This window comes from Pipra filicauda, unplaced genomic scaffold (assembly GCF_003945595.2).
Source record: "Pipra filicauda isolate LSUMZ 115617 unplaced genomic scaffold, ASM394559v2 scaffold359_size756093_pilon, whole genome shotgun sequence".
In the NCBI taxonomy this organism is placed as follows: domain Eukaryota; kingdom Metazoa; phylum Chordata; class Aves; order Passeriformes; family Pipridae; genus Pipra; species Pipra filicauda.
The window spans coordinates 147,012-166,375 of record NW_024104486.1 but is presented as its reverse complement, the minus strand read 5'-3'; the positions used below and the strand labels follow the sequence as shown (position 1 = coordinate 166,375).

The following is a 19,364-nucleotide window of genomic DNA, read 5'->3' as shown; positions in this document are numbered from 1 at the left end:
AAGAAACAAGTTCATTACTAAATAATTTCAATGAAAAGTTTTTCTTTGCAATACTAGCAAAAACCACATTAAATCATATTTAGTGGACTATAGTGTAAAAATTAAGAAAATCTCTTTTCTTCCACAGAAATAGTTTGTCAGAACATATGGAAAAATGAAAACACTGTTTAGTGTTTGAAATAAAAACAATCAAAGGTAATCCTCTAAAATTAGGGTTCAGATTAGTCTCTGGAAAGGATGCTGTTTAACTGAAACATCTGGTAGTGTTACGTTGAGAGACAGGCCTTTTTTAACTTTGGAAATGAGATTAGTAGATCAGTTATTTGTAAGTGTCCAAGTAATTTCTAATTATTTTATCTGGGTCACAGATAATCCGCTTTTACAGGGCTCCCACAATGACATCAGAGGATCACTGTTGAACTGATTATCCTGTTACCTTCCACCATCCATGGGAAGGCCGGATTTTCCTTTTGTACAGAGAAAGAGAAAGAAGTGGCTGATTGCTTCAGACAGGTGGCAGCCAACAAAATAAAGAACACCACAGATCTTGAGAGGAAGAAAACCTCACATATGCAAAAGGTATCAGCTTTAAAAAACAATTATCAAAATAATCAGAGAGGCAATTGTTTAAAAACATGCCATATTATTATATTTTTTATAGTAATACACTGTAGATCAAACATAAACAATATCAGAATCTTACAGTATAAATAGAAAAACTGGTTTTTATCATCATTTAACTGTTGAAGTGATGTGAAAGACAAACAGAAGTACTTTCTTAAAGCGACAATGGAATATGAGTGAAAGAAATGCAAATGCTAGGGGCTAGTCTGCTGGTCTATACACATGAGCATCCTGATAGTTCCACCTTTTTTTAAAAATCCTGAAAAAAAGCTCTTTTTAAAAGAGCTCTTTACCTCCAACAATCATACATCAGAAACAATCTGAGGCTGATAAAAGAAACTTTTTTCCTAGGTGAATTTTCTATGCCTTTTTGTATGAATAAATAGGTTAGTCATGCTTTTTTAAGGAAAACAGACATCAGTTTCACGTAAAAATGAGAGAGGAATTACTAAAAAACACATGTCAAGAAAATATGTCTTGAGAAAGCAAGTAAGTTTCTGGGTACTATTTGATTTAGCTTCCCGATATTTTATTATTTCATATATCTTCATAAAAAATGGGAATTAAAAATTAGTAACACAGATACATCCTTCTTAATACTTTCTTGTAGCTTAATACTGTTTTCTAGATAAGCTTTGCACTTGCCATTGCAATACAATGTCATTAACTGGTGTAGGCAGTAGTTGCACAAGACAGAAAGTTTGGATTTTTTTGTGGAAAATTTTAAAACTTTCTGAAATAGACAAAATTATAATTTACCTACAAATTGTACTTTTACTACTTATGACCAACCACCAACAAAAAAGCACCTCTCTACCTTCATGGAGTTTTAAAGTGTCTATACTAGAGCTGTCTTGTTACTCTGTAGTGATTGAGGCAAAAGATGAATAATTGCTTGTGGAGTACAAGCAGCTAGAAGAGGTCTGAAGTAAAGAGTAACAATAATTTTTACCGCTGTTACTCTCGGTAAGAGACCATCTAGTTTTTCTAGGGTGCAACTGCCAGAATTCTTTCTGATATGTTTTTGGGGTTTTGTTTGTTTTACTTAAGTTTTATGCTAAGTTTGCTTCTACATCATTTCAAACAAAATCATTACAAAATATCATGCTGCCTGAGAATGTAAAAATACAGGCTCATTTCCAGTTAAGGAATATAAAATTCAAAATTGCACTACAAGTAATGACAGGAAATAGAGGACTGTTAAAGCAACTAACAAGCACAGAAGGCAAGCAGGCCTTTAACATATACGCATGATCATTTTGGAAATTACATCAGATAGTGTTTTCCTCACAGGTAAAACAGATCCTTCTATCCGGTTCTCTAGAAACTTGAAACTTATAAGTAAGAAGACTAATTGTTATGCAGAGATTTTAAGAAGAATATCATCTTAGGATCCCAGACTTCCTAAATTAGGATTTTAAATTTCTCCCTATTTCAGAGGCTTATGAATTAGAGAGAACTTAGATACTTCTATTTCCAAAGTATCCAAATAAAAATTCCCCAAGAGGAACGTCAGATAGATACTGGAAGAAGTGTTAAAATTCAGGATGATGACAAAATCAGAGGCAAACAGGGCTTGGGGAAAGCAACTGGAGAAGGCGGATGAAAAGAACAATGTGCCGCTTCTGCTAGAAGTGTGTTTCACATATGCTAGTTTCTAGGGAGAAAGCACTAATCCCGTATACAGAGGCCACCTCAGCTGCTCCCCTCTTCATCGGAACAATTCATGTCAAAAGTTCCTCTAAGGACAGTTTTTGCCAACCAGCTGTTCTTCTCTCATTGTAGGAAGTCACCTCCTTTGCTCTTTGGCTTCCTGGACCTCCAAATGAGTTATGAATAGCCTTAAGCTAATGATACCCTAACAGTGATACCACACTAAGAGAGGTGGTAAAAGTATGCTGAGAAATTACTGTCTGGTAGGTTACTTGGCCTATTCATCACCTTCTCAAGCAGCATAGCTTTAAGAACATTCTCTCTGTAAGAGCCAATTTTAGCACACAAGCTACAAAGTTTTCAGTTTTACCAGAGCGCATTTTTCCCAAGCACCCAAATATCTGCTGAACACACATGAAACAGGATAACAGCAGAATACATGTGTATTTTTCTTAAAGAAATTAATCTACTGTTATAACTAATGACAGCTATGCAATGATAGGCACAGAAGATCAGGCAACTGCATAACAACCTGAATTTTGCAAAGTGCCAGCACACACGGCTGAATAACTTCACCTGCACTTGGTAATATGCTGCTTTGCTTTTCTGTTTTAGCTACTGTCCTGTTCCAGAAAAACGTGCTGCAGGATATCAGTTATATCCTTTCCATTATGCATTCAGCTGGACATTTCTTGACTTCAGAAAAATGTATCCAAGAGGTGAAAATGCCTATTAAAGGAAACATGAAAACCTTCTGCTAGTTCTTACAGCTTGTCAATCTACCACTTAGCACAATTCTAGTAAGGAGTAACTGTTTCTAAAAATGCTGTATACAAAAGTCACATAACGCAAATTTATTCTACACATTAAACTGTATGTATCTTCTTGAAGTGACAAAAGGATAAACTGTAAATACAAAGATCAAGGATTTGGGGTTTTTTTTAATATGCATGTCCTATACTCCTGGAAAAAGTCAGCCTTAGCTTTATATTACCAAGATGAACCAAAAACTATTGGTTTGATTTCTGGAAAATTATATAACGATGGTCATGCAAGTTTATCTTACGGAGAATCAGGAATTTTCGTTACAAACGGGTTAAAGTTTGACAAATCTTAGATTTTTTTTTTCCAAAAATACAATTTTGGCAGCATTTGAAATACAGGTAAATAGTAGTATTAAAACCTAACAAACCTGAGCTTGCTGGACTTATTTAGCAGCCATTTGTATTCACCAAACTTTAGATCACAGAGCCGCAATGTTGACTGTTGCTACTATTAAAAAATACCTTTCATCCAGGAGCTGTGGAATTAATCTTGGTTTATGCTGAACTGCAAACATAGGCATAGAGCATGAACCAGGAAAATGTGTATTACCTGTTCTCTTGTACAAGCACAAGTAAAAGTTGCTTAGCATTTTTCAAAAGGCCCATGCTCTTGTCCAGATCTCTTGCACATGCCTTTGGGCAGCTTCAGCAACCACTGAAATTAATGCTCTCAAGAGCAGCAATGGAGTAATGAATACTTTAACAAACATTAATTCTTTAACTGTGCATATACATGCCTTCAAGCATTTTGAGTCTCTTTCAAATTAACCTCAACTGCACTATTACACTTCAATGACTCTGTTCTGTTAAATTTTGATCTGTACTTTATACTAAGTTTAATTTCATAATTAATTTAGTATTTTAAATAGACCTCATTTCAGATAAAATTTAATTTATACAGGAAGGTTAGATGCTGAACAGTAACTCTAGTACAGTACACAGTAGAAACATTACTGCTTCTTAGTGACCATGGTTCACTGCTTCTACAGGACTTGAATGTCTTCCACACAGTGAGCTCAGCACTGTGGGTGGGTATACTCCGACTCTTTGTTTCCCTATTTTATGCATCACAGGCATGTCTTTCGGGAGCCTGCAAAGAAACTGCACACTCACCTGCTGCCCTCTCCTCTACCTTTTCCACTGGCTAGCTAAAGCTGTTAGTGCTTATGGAGGAAGCAAGTCCCCATATTACAATGCTGGCAATCAAAAGCCATTTGTACAGAAAGATTTTCTGACACTACTTGCAGACTAAGCACAACCTCAACAAACAGACTTGCTTTGTTCGTTTGAAGTCTGACTAGTTCTTGCCAAGTAGATTTCCTCAAAGTAACTGTATTGTTTATTCCTGCCAATTCTAGAATCATGAGGAAAGGAATGAAAAGGGAAAAGACGATTGTGTTGCTGGTATGGAAACACTTTGAGTGGGGGATAGACTACACAACCTACATTCTTCAATGAATCAAGGCAACAGCATCAACATGGTGTGAATGAACTAGTATTTGGAGATCCCAGTACTGGATTTCTACTTCCCCAGCAATCCGAACAAGCCTAAAAACTTGTCCATACGAGGCAAGCACAATAGCCCTTCTGCTACTGGGGGCAGGTAGAGTGCAGTGAGAGGCCTTAATGCAGTTCTGTACTTTCCAGCATCTGTCTCTCATAGACCATCCATATCCACAATTACTGCAGTATGTTTGTTTCACATTGGCAAAGACAACAAAAGAGAGTATCCAGGCATACTGCAGCTCAGCAATCCTCATAATTATGATTTGAGCACAAAAAAAAAGGGGGGCTGGACTTGAAAATGCTGTTAGCCCACACCTGTTCCAGCGTAGTTGCCAGCTCTGTAAGTGAATAGGATGTACCTCACAGTGTATCAGACCACTGACATAGAAAGGGCTTTAGAGCAGTTTATAAGCATGCAGTGGTGGTAACAGCCTGATGGTGTTAAGGCTCACGACAGTGAAGTAACAACTGGGTTCTTATTGGTATTCATGCCTTTTGCAGAGACAGCACAGTTGGTATCCTGTGTCAGAATAGAAACGTTCCAGGTTTCAGATATATGTGATAGAAACAGCTTCAGTCTAAGATGTTTTTATTTCATGCATAGTAATAGTACCTGAATGGATGCCGATGGTCACTGCGAAAACTAAGTCTAGCTTCTGGCAGCCCACAGAACAGAATGACAGACTTAGGGTTTGTTCCTTGTTTTCTTCTGTGTTGTGTTTGTGGTTTAGTGCAGTAGTGATCACATGGGCTTTTTGTTTCTCCTCATATATATCCATTTAACAGAAATCAAAAAGACATCCATATTTCAGTATGAGAACAATCAGGCTTCCTGAGTTTCCATCTCTCCCGTTACTGGGAGTGACAGTGAGTAGAATTCAGAGGTCCGTACCACTTCAGCTGGGGGGGGGCCCCCTGGTGGTCTAGTGGTTAGGATGCAGCACTCTCACCGCTGCGGCCTGGGTTTGATTCCCAGTCAGGGAACTCCTCTGGGCAGATGGAGCTCGTCAGCCCTGTAAGGCCATCCATCTAAGAGAAGGTCACTCTAAACAAACCTACGTCCTGAGGACCTCGCTGCCACCGTCCGAGCTCGCTCGGCCCCGGTAGATGAACCTCAGGATTAAAGGGTGGGCTCAGTTCAGCGCACGCTGTGTCTCACCTAAAAAATCCACTGCGCAGGCTCAAAGGGTAAAGACCTTTCCCAAATCTTCATTCGCGAAGACTGGCCATGATGATGACCACTTCAGCTAAATACCCAACAAGGCATAGTAGTAATTCAGAAAAACATCCCAACTCTAGAGGATGCAGACACAAATGTGGTATGCCTGCATTTAAACAAGGAGGATAGAACCTGTCAGCAAGACCTTGGAACAGAAATTAGGCACGCAGTAAAGGTGCAGAAATGTAAATCTGTTGACCTGGGGGTTGAGAGAAAGTGCAGAAAGCAATCTGGTAGAGCAGTTGGAGAACAGCAGAAATAATGCACAGCATAGCTACAGTCACAGAAAGAGCAAAAGGCAGTAAACTTATGCAAAGGTAATACAATAAAACAAAAAAAGCAATATTAATGTCTTATCTAACAGAAGGAAAAACTAAACAGTAATTTTTGTCCTTTATTCTATACAAATAAATTACCCAATACAGTTGGAAGGGTTTCCATTTTGTACCTAAAAAGGTTAATACTGTGCAAACCTTCCCAATTTCAAAATGAAATCTCAGGCAGATCTCCATCAGTTGTAGTCAGAAAGATGCTGTCATCTTGTACTTTATTGTCTTCAAAAAAAAAAGTTCAGCAGGCAAGACCATACACCCTTTCAGACAGGTACGGATCCAACTCATGTCCTCTTTCTGTTCAACACTGCTGTATTTTAAACATGTATATGGTTTCATAAGGTAACTTTAAAACAATTGCTGGAAGTTACTAACTTCTAATGTACAGAACAGGATGTTACACTAAAAAAAGCTAATTTCTTGTACATATTTATTACATTACCAAATTCATCTATCTGGAAAATTTTTCCATGCGAAAGTTTTTTTTTTTGGTACCTTTAAATATAGAGTATGCATTTGGACTGTAAATCGCACATGGTTATATTCCCCAGTTAAACAACTAAAGAGATACGAGCATAAGCATATTTATTAAAATACTTAACAAGAATTCTGTATTCTCAGAATGTATGACTTATTAGTGGGCCTCACTGTCACATAATTCAGACCAGACACATGAGAGTTTAAAATAAAACCAAAAATCAAAACCCGCAAATACATACCTTGTACACTGTAAAATTCCATGACAATGTATGGGTTTACTTCACTAATACAAAACAGGAAATTTACTTGATAGCCAGACTTATCACACATTTGTTTGTTAGAAAACTTCTTAAGACTTCTTGGTGTCAAGAGTCTTGACACACCACATACCAAACAGGTACCTCACAGTGCAAGTGTTTTTCTATTCTTCCCTTAGATACAATCTGTTTTTCTGTTTTTGTTAATTGTACTGAAAATAAAATTAATATATACTTCTAAAATTAGATACTTACAGTGAAAATACCCATTAGCTGAGTGTAAAAGAGTCGACTTATTCCACCTAATATTATTAGACCCATGAAGGCAGATATTCTTAGGACAGCAAGTTCATGTCTAAATACAAAAACATCCTAGAACAAGACACAAAGAAGAGAGACTTTAGCAGTTACAAATTAATTAAAGTCTTTGAACCAAGTGGAAATACTAGACAAGAAAAGTATGTTCTCACTGAAGGTAAATACTGGATTTTGAGCTACACTGCAAATCATTGATATAATTATGTATTAAAAGTAGAAAACAATAATTTTTTGTTTATACATGTAAGCAGTTGAGTTTTATTTTGCCAGACTGTTAAAAAAAACTTCTTCAAATATTTAAGGTTTCGCGAATAGATCAAGCTCAAGTGGGCTATTCCTGAATCTTCCATTTCAAACTGTGACAGATCGCTATACACAAGCTACATAACCCAGGAAAACCATTCTGTTAAACACTCTGATTTATTAAGACTCCGATGCCTCAGCTGCCAGTCATAGTACATTTCATTTTTACATCACCTCTTTTGTAATTAAAAAAACAGCATTCCGAGCTTTACTCTTGAAGATGGTACCTACAAAATCCAAGTATCTGTACTGGATTGTTCTCACTGCAATGCTGCCTATTATCCAAAATAAACTTATCTTCACCTTTTAAATTTTGGCCTTGAGTGCATTACTGTAACTCTGGATAGGAGTGCACAATAAAGATGCTTCAGGGTACAGGAAAATAGGGATATATTGGATCAGCTGCTCTGGAAAGGATAAAACACCTTATTTTTATCACAGGAAAACATTTGCGCATGGCAGTTACATTAGGTGTACCATGAGCTCATCTTACCCTTGGATAATCACCCACCCATTCTCTTATTTGTAAGCTACAATTACATTTTCAACGCTGTCTTTTGAGTACACACACCTGTTTTTCCACTTAGAAAAGCGTGATCACAGCAGGAAACTATTAAAACCTTTCAAGTAAACTTTAAATTACAAGCAGAACATAAAAGTAAACTGAATGGAAAAAAAAAACAAAACAACCCACAACACTGCTTTTGAACTTTCCTTATTTATATTCAACCAGTAGGAATTGAGGAGGAGCAATTCTTAGACACTGGGGTTTTTAAAATGGAAAATTGTTAAGGCAAATTATGTTTAGCAAAACAAATCTGATTTTTCATTTAAATTATTTCCATGAAGGTTCAAAATATAAACCCAGGGAAAACAGCAGCACTTCCTCCAAACTCAAGACGAATGTATACCTATGAGCAAGAAATAAAGCAAGCTGGCAGGAGACCTGCATGGATGAGCAGAAGAAAGAAATTTATGGGATGTGGAAAAAGAGACCATATGGGAGAACTATATGGAATATCGGCAGGGTATGCAGGGATGTGATGAGGAAAGCCAAGACCCCTTGGAATTGAGTCTGTCAGGGGATATCAAGGACAAAAAGAAGGCCTTGTGCAAGTATGTCAACAGCAAAAGGAAGATTAAGGAAAGTGTGGGGCTGCTGCTGAATCAGATGGGTGTCCTGGTGATGGAAGACACAGAGAAGGTAGAATTACTGAGTGCCTGCTTTGCTTCAGTCTTTACTGCTGAGGCCATCCCTTAGGAATCCCAGACCTTGGTTGTAAGAGAGAAAGGCTAGAGAAAGGAATACTCCCCTTTGGTCGTAAAAGGTTGGGTTAGAGATCAACTAGGGAGACTTAACACCCATAAATCTATGGGCCCTGATCGGATGCACCCATGGGTGCTGAGGGAGCTGGCAGATGTTGTTGTTCAGTCACTCTGCATCATCTTTGAAAAGTCATGGAGAAAGGAGAGGTGCGTGATGACAGAAGAAAAACTGGTGTTACTCCCATCTTCAAAAAGGCAAGAAGAAGGATTTGGGAAACTAGCCGCCAGTCAGGCTAACCTCGGACCCTGGAAAGGTGATGGAACAGATCATTCCGGAGGTCATCACCAAGTATGTAGAAGAAAAGAAAGTTATCAGGAATGGTCAACAGGGATACACCAAGGAGAAATCATGCTTGATTTCTGTGGTGGCATGGCAGGATGGATGACAAGGCAAGAGCAGTGGATATTGTCTGCCTTGACTTATCTACCTTTTGACACTATCTCCCATGGCATCCTCTCTCTTATGAGAAGAGACTGCGGGAGCTGGGCCTGTTTAGAGAAGACTGAAAGGGGTAAATATCTCAAAGGCAGGTGTCAAGAGGATGGTTGTGGAGTTTCCCTCTCCGGAATGTTCAAAACCTGTCTCTAGATATGTTCCTGTGCAACTCCAGAGGTCCCTTCCAATCATAGCAATTCTGTGATTCTGTGAACTGGGTTTGTTCAGCCTGGAAAAGAGAAGGCTTTGGGGTGATCTACTTGGAACCTTCCATTACCTGAATGGAACCTACAAGAAAGATGGAGAGGGACTATTTACAAGAGGTGGAGTGGCACAACAAGAGGGAATGGGTTCAAACTGAAAGAGAGTAGGTTGAGATTGGGTATTAGGAAGAAATTCTTTACTCAGAGGATAAGGATGCACTGGAGCAGCTTGCCAAAGGAATTTGTGGATGCCCATCCCTGGCACTGTTTAAAGCAGGTTTGATGGAGCTCTGAGCAACCTGCTCTAGTGTTCTGCTCACAGCAGGGGTGTTGGGACTAGCTGATCTTTAAGATCTCTTTCAACAGTTATACTCCCTACTAAAGCTGTGAAGAAAGTAAAAGTTTGATGAACACATAGAAATCACTAGTTAACCAGCTAAAACAAAAAGCAATCCCCAATAGTCTCTTCTGAACTGCTGCAACGGTGCATCCCCTCTCCCCCTCCCTTGTTAATATTGGCCTTTCTTGCTGTTGTAGAAAATATATTCTTTGCTTTCATATTTTTAGCCCTTCTTACTCAGTTAATGAGCTAATTAAAAGTTAAATCAACTTAAAATAAAAGCAGTCATACTAATCTGATTTCCCTTTCCCTTAGCCCATAAAAGCTTTAAAGAAAAGCAAGGTAATACACAGCTTCTACTAGTTGTTCATACCTTCATAGCTGTTTTATCATATCAGATATGTTTTGAAATATTCAAACTCAACTTCACAGAAAACATTGAAATGTAAGAGAAGAGTGCCAACAGCAAAGTTACATTCTGGATCTGGCTTCACACTCCCACATTAGCACCCCCTGCAACTCTGATTTAGAAGAATTCCTTCTCTTGAGCATCACCTTCAGCATGAAAAAGGTACCTCACCCAATACATGACAACAGAAAATCCTAGTGTAAAAAAGAGAGGTTACATTCTCATCTGACCCTTCTAACAAACGATAAACCTAGAGGCACAGAAAAGGAAAGACCTTTCATACTGAGGATAACAAAATCATAGGTTCACAGAATGGTCTGGGTTGAAAGATGCTCTCAGTCTATTCATCCCCCAGTCTGGCACCCCAACCCAGGTGCAGCACCTTGCACTTGGTCTTATTAAACCTCGTGAGATTCCTATAGGCCCACTTCTCAAGCTTGCCCACGTCCCTCTGGATGGCACCCCATCCTTCAGGTGTGTTAACAGCACCACTCAGCTTAGTGTCATCTGAAAATCGGCCAAGAGTGCACTCAACCCTTTCATCTATGTCATCAGTGACAATATTAACACTGGCCCACTACAGCCCCCTGAGGGACACCACTTGTCACTGATGCCCATTACCCTCTGGATGCGACTGTCCAACCACTTTCTTACCCGTCTAACAGTCCACTCATGAAATCCATCTCTCTCCAATTCAGAGCAAAGGATATTGTGGGGGACTGTAGGGGGCGTGTTTAAGGTACAGGGTACCAAGGCAAGAGCCCGAGGGAGCATGCGCCAACATAGACAACCTTATTGGTCAAAGAAGTCACATGGTTTTAAGGGATAAAACCAGCACCGAATTTGAAATAAACCTCTTTGTTCACCACCTCACGAGGAGCGTGTTTTTCCTTATTATATAAGGACATGTGCACCTTACAGGGGACTGTGGCAAAGGCTTTACAGAAGCTCAAATAAATGACATCTGTAGCCCTTCTCTTGTCCACTGATGTAGTCGCTCCACCACAGAAGGCCACTAGGGTCAGGCAGGGCTTGCCTTTAGTGAAGCCATGCTGGCTGTCCCGAATCATTCCCTGTCCTCCATGTGCCTTAGATGAAAGATCCCTAATTCCCTTCTTTCCCTTCTCCCTTTCTTCCCTCTTTTCTCCTCGATGAAAGCATCTACTGCAAAAGACTGGAGGTTGCTGAATTCCTAGTGAGAAGAGGTGACAGGACCAATGTTTTTTCCAACCATTATAAAACCCTAGTAAATCAAAGTCCCTGAGGCAATGATGACCTGAAAGTCAATGTCTGGCCCTCATTTAGTTCCTTCTTAGAACTGACAAAAACATTTTTTCATCTAAGAAAACCAATCAAATTATAACTGATCAATCTGCAAGACTAGTCAATAATTTACTAATCCCTCTTTCAATGTATTTTGAACAAATCCTCCTGTTCAAACACCATTTAGGATTCATCAGTCTCAGTGCAGTCTGAGTACTGAGTGTGATTTTGAAGTCTGGGGTGCAGGCTATCTGCGCTAACAGGAAGAACTACTCAGACTGAGCCACAAAGCATATGTACAGATTAGCTGACATCACCAATGCACGAACTATCAGCTCTCGTGGCAAAACAGGGTTTTGTCCCACGGTAGCTTTTTTCTACGTTGGGCCAGGCTGACATATGTGGCCTTGGCACAGATATTAAATGCACAGTTCTAACATGAGAGCTGCCCTTCAGGTACCCCTTTCTCCTCTCCTTTATGCCAACTCCACAGCCTAACTGCTCTGTCAAAACTTCAGTTCCCACGGGTTGCTGCCACTGCCTTTCTACTTAGCATTTGCTACGCCACTCAGATGTCCACTCCTCCTAGGTTGCTGCCTGTTCTCCAGGTTTTTAAGTTCCGTTTAACTGCTACTTCTATCCATCCAGTCAAACTGCAAGGATTCTTAGCTACCCATAAAAATGGATCGAAATGTGTATGATAGAAACTTGTCACAAAATACATGTAGGTCTATAGGATTATGTTGAGGAATGGACTACAAACCATGAGGTCTAGCATCTTTATCTTAACAAGCAATACCAAAACACTCTACAGACACCAAGTCTCTGTGACAGACTAACACAAGCCTTCCTCAACCCCATAGCAGAACACGTGCCAAGTCTTCATTTGTGAGCATCAACCACTATGGATGATCCCCATGACAATCGCTACCACTGACTAGAACAACAGCTATTACTGCCTTATGCTATCATACAGGAGAGAGGTCAAAAACAATGATGGGTCCAGCTCAAGATCATACTCAACTATATGATTACTGCTTCCAAATTCAGCTTTCTTCTTTATCCTGCTAACAATTACAGCAACAACAAAAAAGCACAAAAGCGTGTAACAGGTCCCTGCCATTTGCAGTATTGCATTGTTATTTTCAAGCATTTATAGTATTCCTTTAGAAACAGCACACTGTACTGAGGACAGAGCTTTCAGCAGCAAACACAAGACTATTGTATCTGTTCCAAAAGGGACAAAGTGAAAAAACCACCTTCGTAATTTTTCAGTTACAATGGAAGATTCATTTATTCAATCTCTCTTCTTTAATGAAAAATGTATCACATAAAAATTAATATACCAACAAAATATATTAAGATACCTCTTGAGAAACAATACTTCATGTAATACTTCATGCTTGTCTATTCTCAGCTACAAATGCCCAGGATGTCTGTCCCAGTCTGGTGATGAAATCAGTCTATCAACTTAGCTATCATAAAAAGAGCACAGAATATAGAACAAAGCCAGGTTGTCAGATTCCAGAAAGCAAACTAAAAAATACAGACTGCAGGTTTTGTAGGAAGAAAGAGGAAGGAGAGGTCCAAGGGGCAAAATTCATTCTTGTCAATTAAAAAGAAAAGAAAATTAATTCACAGAACATGAGTTGCATTCTAATAAGCCCTTTTTTATTATTAATAATGACCAATGTTTATGTAAAGCCCTTTTTACTCTGGACTATTTCAGGTCTACTAGATGAGTAATTTTCCAGTCTGATTCATGACAGATTTGGTTTAAAGTAAAAATGGGGATAGTGCTCTGATTCCAAAAATTATTGTCTACATAGAGTTCAATATCACTGAATTATTTCAGTAATTCTGAAATAGTTTCAGACTAGAACAGATTTTTAGAGAAGGCCATACAATCTTTACACAAAAATTATGGTACTAATATATTAAGTTTTAACAAAATGTTATCCTCTCAGTCTTTCCTATCTTTTCTCTACAGATCATGTATTTACTTTCTAGACTTAATTCAATTTTCTTATACTGTCCTTACATTCATATACTGTAGGAGAGCATGGTTGGGTTGGTTGTGCAGAACAATGAGAAAGAAAATGTTGTTTTCTTTTTTTAAAAAAACTCTCAAATCCTGTACGCTCTTTCATGATTCTAAGACAAAAAGGTTTCTGTTAGATTCTCTTGACAACGTATATGGACTTTGGATGATACATATTTCCACATTTCAATTAACATTAGTTAATGCATAATATTGAAATAAATATTACTGCAAGAAATCTTTCCACAAAGTCTAATGACTAATTCCTAGAACTTATTATTTCTGAGTCCCAGACACAGTAGGCTGATATGAATATATATCAGCCATATATATATTCATATATATATATATGCCAGAATACATCCTCCATGTTCTTTTCTCTGCCCTCTACCACTAATGCTCAGAACGCGTTAAAGATTAGGTGACAATATTTTCAGAATATACAGTGGATAACTGAAGAAATGGGAAAAAAATAAAAGAGCAAAAGGGTTTAGTTTTTTGTATGTCAGGGGATTTTACTATGACAATCATTCTAGCAACATTTCTAGCAAATAGAATACATCAGCAGAATTTCTTTCACTTAAAAGACTAAAAGCCTTCTATAAACCAGGTAAAATATACTGCCAAAGCATTTAATTTTGCTTCTATTTGACCAGCTGTGTCTAGAATCTGTGCCAGCACAGCCATTGAGAAAGTAACTATTTAGTTATGAGAAGACTAGTATTTATTTCTATCTGGCTATTCATTGAGTACTTCCTGAAAGATAAGGTCAGGCTTCCTGACTTCGATATTTTATAATGAAGATGCAAAATTAAAAATGTTCCAGTGTCAGCCTCTGAAAACCACTAAGGCCTGCAGAGGAACTAATATGCTATTTTATTTGAATTATATATTTTCCTTCTGCTATGATCCCACATAGAGAATTTAATTACCACCTCCTTCATTTCTAGCAGTAATTGCACTCCTCCTGCTGGACAAACAGAGGCAACAACCACAATCCATCTTTCTGGCAGTGTATCAATTACAAGAGCAAAGAATACTATGAAACAATTTTCTGCAGTAAGAGGTGAAGCTAAAAGATTGAATCTCTATAGAAACAGCTTCCTCCATTACCTTTAATCCTATCACCCTTTCCTCAGTATACTTAAATTAAAAATGTTTTTCTTTCTTGACCCTTTAAAAATGAAACACGAGATTTAATTCAGAGGAAGTACTAACATGGTGATCACATTTTCATAATGCATTAATCGGTACTGTAATAAAATTACTATTTCACAACAGCATTAAAAGCTATTTTAATTCTCCAGCTTCTGCGTTATGTACTATTTTATATCCAAAGAATAAAAAATAAGATGAGGGCACACTGCCAAAAAACTCTCAAGTATTTTTAATGAGCAAGAATAAGCTTATTCCAGATGGCTGTTTAGAAAAAAAATTATTCAGTTCTTTGAATCTGTGCTAAACACTAGCCCCTGTCAATTCAGAAAATGTAAGCTCTTCGTTACAGCCAAAATTTCAACAAAGAACAGCACTTCTGTGAAACAGTCTCTGGAATGCTGTGCTACTTCAGCTTTAATTGATACATACAGATGAAAACAATCTTGCAGGATGCTTGCCTGAAAACTTAACTAATAGTATGCCAATTTTATCACTGGTCCCATTCATTTGATGTCAAAATGACACAGTTCTGACAAATTATTCTGTAGCATGAAGTTATATGGCACCACATCCTCAGCAATACTTTAAAAAATCAGCTCCTTAGGGCTCTGATGTCATCTTCCAGGCAGATATATTGACTAGGCAAAACAACAAACTATTCTTAATTTTCTGTACTTCAGTGTATACCCCCCCTAATCCTGCAGTTGAAAAATTGAGACAGCTAAATAGTATTCAGTGTAACACTGTACTTCACAAAGGTCTGAACAGATCAGACCTGGTTTGTCTACTGTTCTTCCATATTGTGCAAATATATTTATCTCTCTGGGGCACAGAATAGTGTATACTATAACACAGATCAAGTTTTTAAAAGGAAGAGTGTAATTTGAAGTGTCATGTCCAAATTGATAAAGCCAAAAACCCCACAGCTAAAACTAAGCAAAAATAAACAGAACAGAGTGAGTACTCAATTTCTTTCATGACTCTGTAAACTTAGGCAGCCAAACACAGGAACCTGATCCACTCTTCAGGCAAGCATATTAAAATGGACTAAAATAATTGCTGTATATGTACTCTACCTCCTAACCTGTCACCTGTCAAAGGGTACATATTAAAAGTAGGCTTCTCTCCAAAAGAGAGAACAAGTATCAGTGAGAAAAAGTTTTATACATACTCATTTTTGGAACTGTCATCATTAAGAACTACTTATTTTTACCTCCTTAGGGGTTGTAAAATGTCTGAAGTAAACTTGATTTCCCCTTCCTTCTCTTGCACAGACCACCTCCAAGCAAAAGGTTACCTTTCATACTACTTTCAAAAAGCACAGCTAACAGACAGACCTTGGGTTCATTATCTATACACAGTTGTGGTGGTTTGAAAAACCTTTTCTCTGAGGTGGTAATGGTTTGCCCCACTGATAATACTCTTACTGGACCAATCAATAGTCCACGTGTGCCCTGCGGAAATTACATGCCCACAGAAACAGAAGAGAAGGCAGTGAAGATAGTGTAGTAGGTAGGTAGCCATGATCTGAGCCACTAGGAGGCAGGGGGCCAGTGAGCCCCTCTGGGGACCAAGGGCCCCAAGCCCCAACTGAAGCCATGGGAGACCCGGTATAGTGTCACAGCTGGATCGGGTCCTGTAATCAAGAGCTGGAAAAGTTTCCTTACTGTCAGCAGCAGCAGAAGACACTGAAAGCGGCAGCAGAGCAGTCCTGAACAGAGACAAGGGTGGCTAAAAGCCAAAAGATAGCCAGTAGCAACGAGATAACGTGAAGCCAGCTGAAAGACACAGAGATGTTCCTGCAGGAGGGAGAGCTGGCAACAAAACAGAGGTGAACTCAACAGAGCTGTTTTGGGGTAAGACTGTATTATTTTCCCAAAACCAGAGACTCTCTAAAGAGGAGGGGTGGACTTCCAAACCCTTAGGGAGTCCTGAAATGCAGCAGCAGCTAGAGAGAGAGAGAAAGGAGCTGAAAAACCGGAGTTTGTCCTGAGAGCTGAGCCAGGACGGAATGCGGAGGAGGTGGCCGTGCCCTCTGCTGATGCTGCTGCTGCTTCTATCATGCTACTGAGCTGAGACAGAGCAAAAGAGCTTTGGTAAGACTGAACTGAAAGCTGCCTTCAATGTTCTAACCCAAGAGGAGTGAAGATCTACAAGGAAATCGCCTGAAGGCTCAGGCTCGGGGATGAAATTTCCACAAAGTCAGAACAAAAGTCCTGACTGCCATACGTAAATCTGCTGCCTCAGGAAAATGAAGGACACTAACCAGTGCCACAAAAAACTGAAATGAAGGAACTGTGGCCTGAGAGGTGATAGAAAGACTTTTTTCTTCTTGAACTTTTATTGAAGGAGAAACTTAATTTAATGTAAATATATATGTGGGTGTAAATAAACCTTTGTAAATATTTTCCCCTTCCCCCCAATAACGAATGGTTGTGTTTTGTCTGAAAACTCTCCACATGGGGTGAAAAAGATATCAAGTCCATACCATCACTAAACCCTCTCACAGGAGCAAACTGGGGGTGGGGGGGGGTGGGTTGAACTTAAAAATTAGATTCTTGGGAGTTTCAAACCACCACAACAGTGTAATTGCAAAATTAAGTTAGAGCATTCAGGGAACTCTCACAATAAAAAGGAAATACTCTATCATGATATATTACACTATTAGAAGCTTACAGGTCTGTCTCAGCATCTATGGAAAGATGCTCCAAGCAGACAGCAAGTTTTTCTCTGTTCCATATTTCTAGCATCACTTAAATAATTCAAATGGAAATGTTGATATAGATGAAAAAAATAATTAACTTCCTTTAGAAGTTTTTTTAAGAAATATTTACAAAACCCCTCAACTTTGGAACATTCCATATAAAAAAATGTTGGTATCTATGAAATTGATTATAGCACTTTTCTCAGTTTTGGATTATCCAAGAAGTACAGTCTTCCTACATTTTCAGTTCTCCTTTGAAACATCATCTTCACACACATGGGAACATCACATCCACTTCAGACTGATACAGGTGCAAATAAGAAGCTTGGAAGGCTACACCCCATTCTTTTTCAGGAGTAGAATTTTTCATGAAGTTTAATATTCTTATTTTATATCATTTAGGATACAAAATCATATAATAAACTTTAGTTGTTCAACAAAATGGAAAATGGGACTTGCCTTACCCACAAGGAAAGGCGAGTCTCCAGCAGCCTTGAAAGATGAGCGTGACATCACCAGCAGAGAGTATGCTGGGGTGTCACATCCACATGGAGTTAAAAAATCTGCTGCACCTCAGTACTTGGAAAAAAATCTCAACAAAATTTAGAGCACACTACCAATATCTGAGATTATCTTAGTCTCTTCACTTACAACATCTGGAATGTTATCTAATTTTGAACATGTTTTAAACTTGTTTTCTAGGTCTTTTTCTTTAGTGCATGTGAGACATTGGATTATTATATTGGGTTAGAATAATTCATGTCGGGGTGGGGGACGAGGGACAAGTCAAATCTCATGGAGGTGAGGTCATGCCCTGTCCCACATGCCAGCCCCTCGAGACTCACCGGGCAACTCCAGAGCAGTGGTCAGTCAAAGGCAGCCTGGGAGCACGGCCTATACCACACCCTGGAGCCCCTATCCCAGCCTCAGACTAGATGACACAGTGGGAGCAATGCCTCTTACCCCGCCCCAGAGCCCCAGTGGGCCAGAAATCCCACCTAGGAGGGGCGACCACAGGGGGCCAGAGCAGATAAAACCAAAGACGTGCTCTCCACATGTTCAAATCCACCATTTTTAGCCTCCCGTAGCTGGACCTACGCTGGATCTAGGAATGGGCTATATTTCTCCTTTCATCTCTCTTTTCCTTGTCTTCTAATTTCCTTTCTTAATATTTGGGATAGCTGGATACTGGATGGGTTGGCTTTCACTATGTTGTATGTGTTAGCATGTGCTAAGTCAATGCTTCATGGAATGCTTGCTTTGGTTGTATGCTACCCTTTAAACTTTTGCCGAGTACTCTACTTTTTTCTTAAGTCTACCAGTAAAAGTATCCCCTGAGAAAATGTGTGCAGCTTTTCTCTTTTGTGCTCTCTCTTAAGGTGTGGAAAGAACTGAGGGCTCTTTTAATAATCCAGAGATATTGTTGGAGCCTTGTTTATTTTTAAAGTAAAACTCCCTTGGTGAGCTCGTAGCTCTGATGCTGGGGTCTTACAGTGTACTTATATTTGTTACAGTTCCATACAAATAAAAAGTCCATTTCAGATTGTAGGTAGAAGTTTTTATGCTTCTTTATAAGGAAGACCTTGTAACATTTTCTTCAAAGGAAAGAGTACTAGCTTTGCTGTTCTGGCACTTTCAAGCACTGAGCAACTTTCAAGCAAACCTCTTAAATATTCTGAAAATTACAGGTAATAAACATAAATGAGCACCAGAGAAAGAGACTTTACAACTTTAGTTTCAAAATGGAAGAAATTCCATTATTTTTTACTCTATTCCAATCTTAAGTCCATTTTCTCTGTTTGTGTGTTCAACTGCCTTTTACTGATGACAAGATATGAAAATATGATATCTGTTTATATATAGTTCAAGTCAAACAAATCAAACTTAATTCTCCCTTAACCCACATAACTTTTTCAAAGCAACACAAAAATATTGCTTCAAACCCAATGTATATTTTTCTCCTTGCAA

General features: G+C 38.6%; 1 protein-coding gene across 8 annotated transcripts in view; it reads right to left on the bottom strand.

Moving 5' to 3' along the window:
* ZDHHC21 (zinc finger DHHC-type palmitoyltransferase 21) overlaps window positions 1–19,364 on the bottom strand; it is a 39,074-nt gene that overhangs the window by 8,303 nt on the left and 11,407 nt on the right. For 6 of the 8 annotated variants that reach the window (XM_039384483.1, XM_039384487.1, XM_039384486.1 and 3 more), the window contains one exon: window positions 7,151–7,267. In XM_039384483.1, coding sequence (XP_039240417.1) covers window positions 7,151–7,267 — 117 coding nt within the window. Of the gene's footprint in view, window positions 1–5,881; window positions 6,469–7,150; window positions 7,268–19,364 lie in introns of those variants that run through there. The other 2 variants (XM_039384488.1, XM_039384489.1) reach the window with 2 other exon arrangements.